Below are 2,941 nucleotides of genomic sequence, written 5' to 3' on the forward strand. Positions count from 1 at the left end.
GTGTATTCAACCATCGTAAGAGTTAACGAGAGAGCGACACATAAGAAACTGAATTGTCAAATAATATTATGGAGATTTTGTAAAGGGATGAGTTTTCAACTAGATATTATAAAAAATCAAGGGATGAGTTTTCAATATATAAAACAGAGGTATTTATTCACTTACGTACCTAACCTAATCGTGTGTTTAGCCTATACAGTATAATGATAGACTCTTCGGTTCAAGCCGCCGCCTCTGCGGTAGTCGAACCACGGTGGAAAAAGAGGAAACCGAATCCATCTCCACCGTCGTTTTCGTCGCTTCCAGATGTAATAATACTAAACTGCTTAGCCTGCATATCCAAGTCCTACTACCCTATACTCTCCCTAGTCTCCAAGACCTTTCGCCCTCTCATCTTATCTAGAAAGCTCAACCACGCACGGTCTTACCACAAAACACAAGAAAAGTTATTTTATATATGTTTGCAGCTTCCTGACCGTCCTCTTCCCTCATGGTTCACCCTCTGGATAAAACCTTATCAAACCGAGGAAGAGAATATGAAGAAGAAGAAGAAAGCTACCTTGGTACAAGTACCCTCTTCCTATGCTCGTAAAGAACCATTGTTAGTCCGTACGGTTGGTTCAGATACCTATGCATTAAGACAACGCTATCCCCCGTCCCCGTTCATGTTAGTCCGCAATAAAGAGAGACATATATGGCGTAACACACCTAACATGACTGTCGCTCGAGTGAATCCCGCTGCATGCGTACTCCACGGGAAGATATACGTAATGGGAGGGTGCAATGCAAATAAATCCGCGAAAAGCTGGGGTGAGGTTTTCGATACAGAGACTCGAACATGGGAGCCTTTACCTGACCCCGGAGACGAGCTCCGGTTCTCTTCAGTGATTAGAAAAATAAAGATTATCAGAGGGAAGCTCCTCGTTAGGAGCAACGACGAGAAAGACTCTGTCTATGATCCGAAAACACGTAAGTGGAAAGCTACGGCAAAAGCACGCGAGGGTGACAGTAGGTGTATGTTAGGTAATATAAATTACTCTTGTCGTAGGGAATGTTGCATGTGGTATGACAAAGAGGGTAACGAGTGGAAACATGTCAAGGGGTTGTCTTCATTCAATAGGAGTTGTCGTCGTGGTTTGATTAAAACAGTTTAATACTGTGGGAAACTTTTAATCTTGTGGGACAAGTTTGCGAATTGTGAAGAAGAAAAAACTATTTGTTGTGCTTTGGTTGCGCTTGAAAAGCGCCAAAATGGTCAAGTTTGGGGGAAGGTTGAGTGGTCTAAATGTTGTGCTTACGGTTCCCAGTTCATTCGTTTTCTTGCGTTCTTCCGTGATACGGATTTGATCAATTGTATCTACTTTTTTTCTGTCGGGAATGGCTTTTAGATTTAATTGTTTAAACATTGGTTATATAAAACTATTGGTAGCTTTGCTTAGCCTTTATTAATCAGTTTGCAACTTGTTTTTTCTCTAATGGTTTTTCTCGTCTATGTTTAGTGCTGATGACTACAAAATAGTAGAAGAACAACACATTAGAGGAAATGTTTAACTAGTTGAATATAAATCGTCAAAGGAGGTTGGGGGCAGATAAATCTATGAACTTGAGGCGAGGTTTTCGACTCTAAGACTTAAACTTGGGGAGGAGCTAGATCCTCGATTCTCCCATTAAAACAATAGAGGTTATATGCAAAGTAAGGTTTACCTTATAACCACGAGAAGATGGATTATGTTTACGATCCGAGAAAAAAAAATGGAATAATGTATAAGAAGCCTATGTGTTTCTTTTTGGTAAAGAATGTATGGTACCTTTACGGTGCAAAATTTATCTCGGTAATGTGATTGATATAGTTAACTAGCATGCGAAACTCTTAATTCTTAAATAATATTGTGGGACAAGTTTGGGCATCCCGATCGTCAATATTAATATCGTTGGCGTGCGGTGATTGCACTTAGAAAACGCACTGATGATGAAGTTTGAGGAGAGATTGTACATTTTTTTGCAGTTGTACATAGGGTTCCAGTTCATATGTTTTCTTGTTTGGGCTGGTGACCTTCCTTTGATCAACTATAAGAGCATGTTTATCGGGGGTTCTTAGTGGAATATAAGAAACCGTCTATTAACTTTTAACTAAAAAAGTTAAGAACCAACTCTTAAACATCTTATTTAAGAGCTGGCTCTTAACTTTTTTAGTTAAAAATTAAGAGTCAGTTTATTAGAGCAACTCCATTGGTAAGAGCCCATTAAGGGTTCTAATGAATAGTTTAGTAATTAATTTTGTGATTTGAAAAGTTTAGAACCCTTGTTAATGTAATTAAAATTTTTATGGTCCAATGGGAGAACTTCTTTGAGGTTCTTAAAATTTTTTATTTTTTTTTTATATTTTTTAAAAGTTGAATGATTGGATTTTATAACATGAAAGAAAAACATACATAAAAATTTAAATAAAAATGACATAAAAGCATATTAAAAATATAAATACAAATCATAAACCAGAAAAAACCGATTAGTTGAAATCTTGATTTGAAAAATGAAATGGTAACTACACTTGTGCTTCACTCGAAATGGTAAGAGAAATGGTAACTCATCACTTGTGAAATGGTAAGAGAAATGGTTAACAAAATAATCTTATAAAGCATGTAAAGAAAAAAAATGCTTCACTCGAAAGAGAAATGGTTTTCATAGCATCAACTCATATTGCAAAGCTTATAAAGAGAAATGGTTTTCAACCGTGATAACCAATAGATCCGACTCTCTTGATAACCAATATTGCAAAGCTTATAAAGAGAAATGGTTTTCAACTAGATAATGTATTTGAACATAATTAACTGTAGTAAAGTAGTTTTGCCATGATTTGTAAGTGGTGCAAACTAGCACACTGAGTGATTCACATCATGATCTTGCCTATGAATTAGATACGTTTAACAAAAAAAAAAGTTTA

At 36.4% G+C, this 2,941-nt stretch overlaps 1 protein-coding gene across 1 annotated transcript; it reads left to right on the forward strand.

Annotated features, from left to right (window-relative positions):
• Positions 1 to 277: 277 nt before the first annotated feature.
• LOC106333787 (F-box/kelch-repeat protein At4g39753-like) lies at positions 278 to 1,370 on the forward strand. The gene has a single exon (XM_013772195.1). The coding sequence runs from the start codon at positions 537 to 539 to the stop codon at positions 1,152 to 1,154; it is 618 nt and encodes a 205-aa protein (XP_013627649.1). The 5' UTR covers positions 278 to 536; the 3' UTR covers positions 1,155 to 1,370.
• The last annotated feature ends 1,571 nt before the right edge of the window (positions 1,371 to 2,941 follow it).

Source organism: Brassica oleracea, chromosome C3 (genome assembly GCF_000695525.1).
Source record: "Brassica oleracea var. oleracea cultivar TO1000 chromosome C3, BOL, whole genome shotgun sequence".
Classification (NCBI taxonomy): Eukaryota; Viridiplantae; Streptophyta; class Magnoliopsida; order Brassicales; family Brassicaceae; genus Brassica; species Brassica oleracea.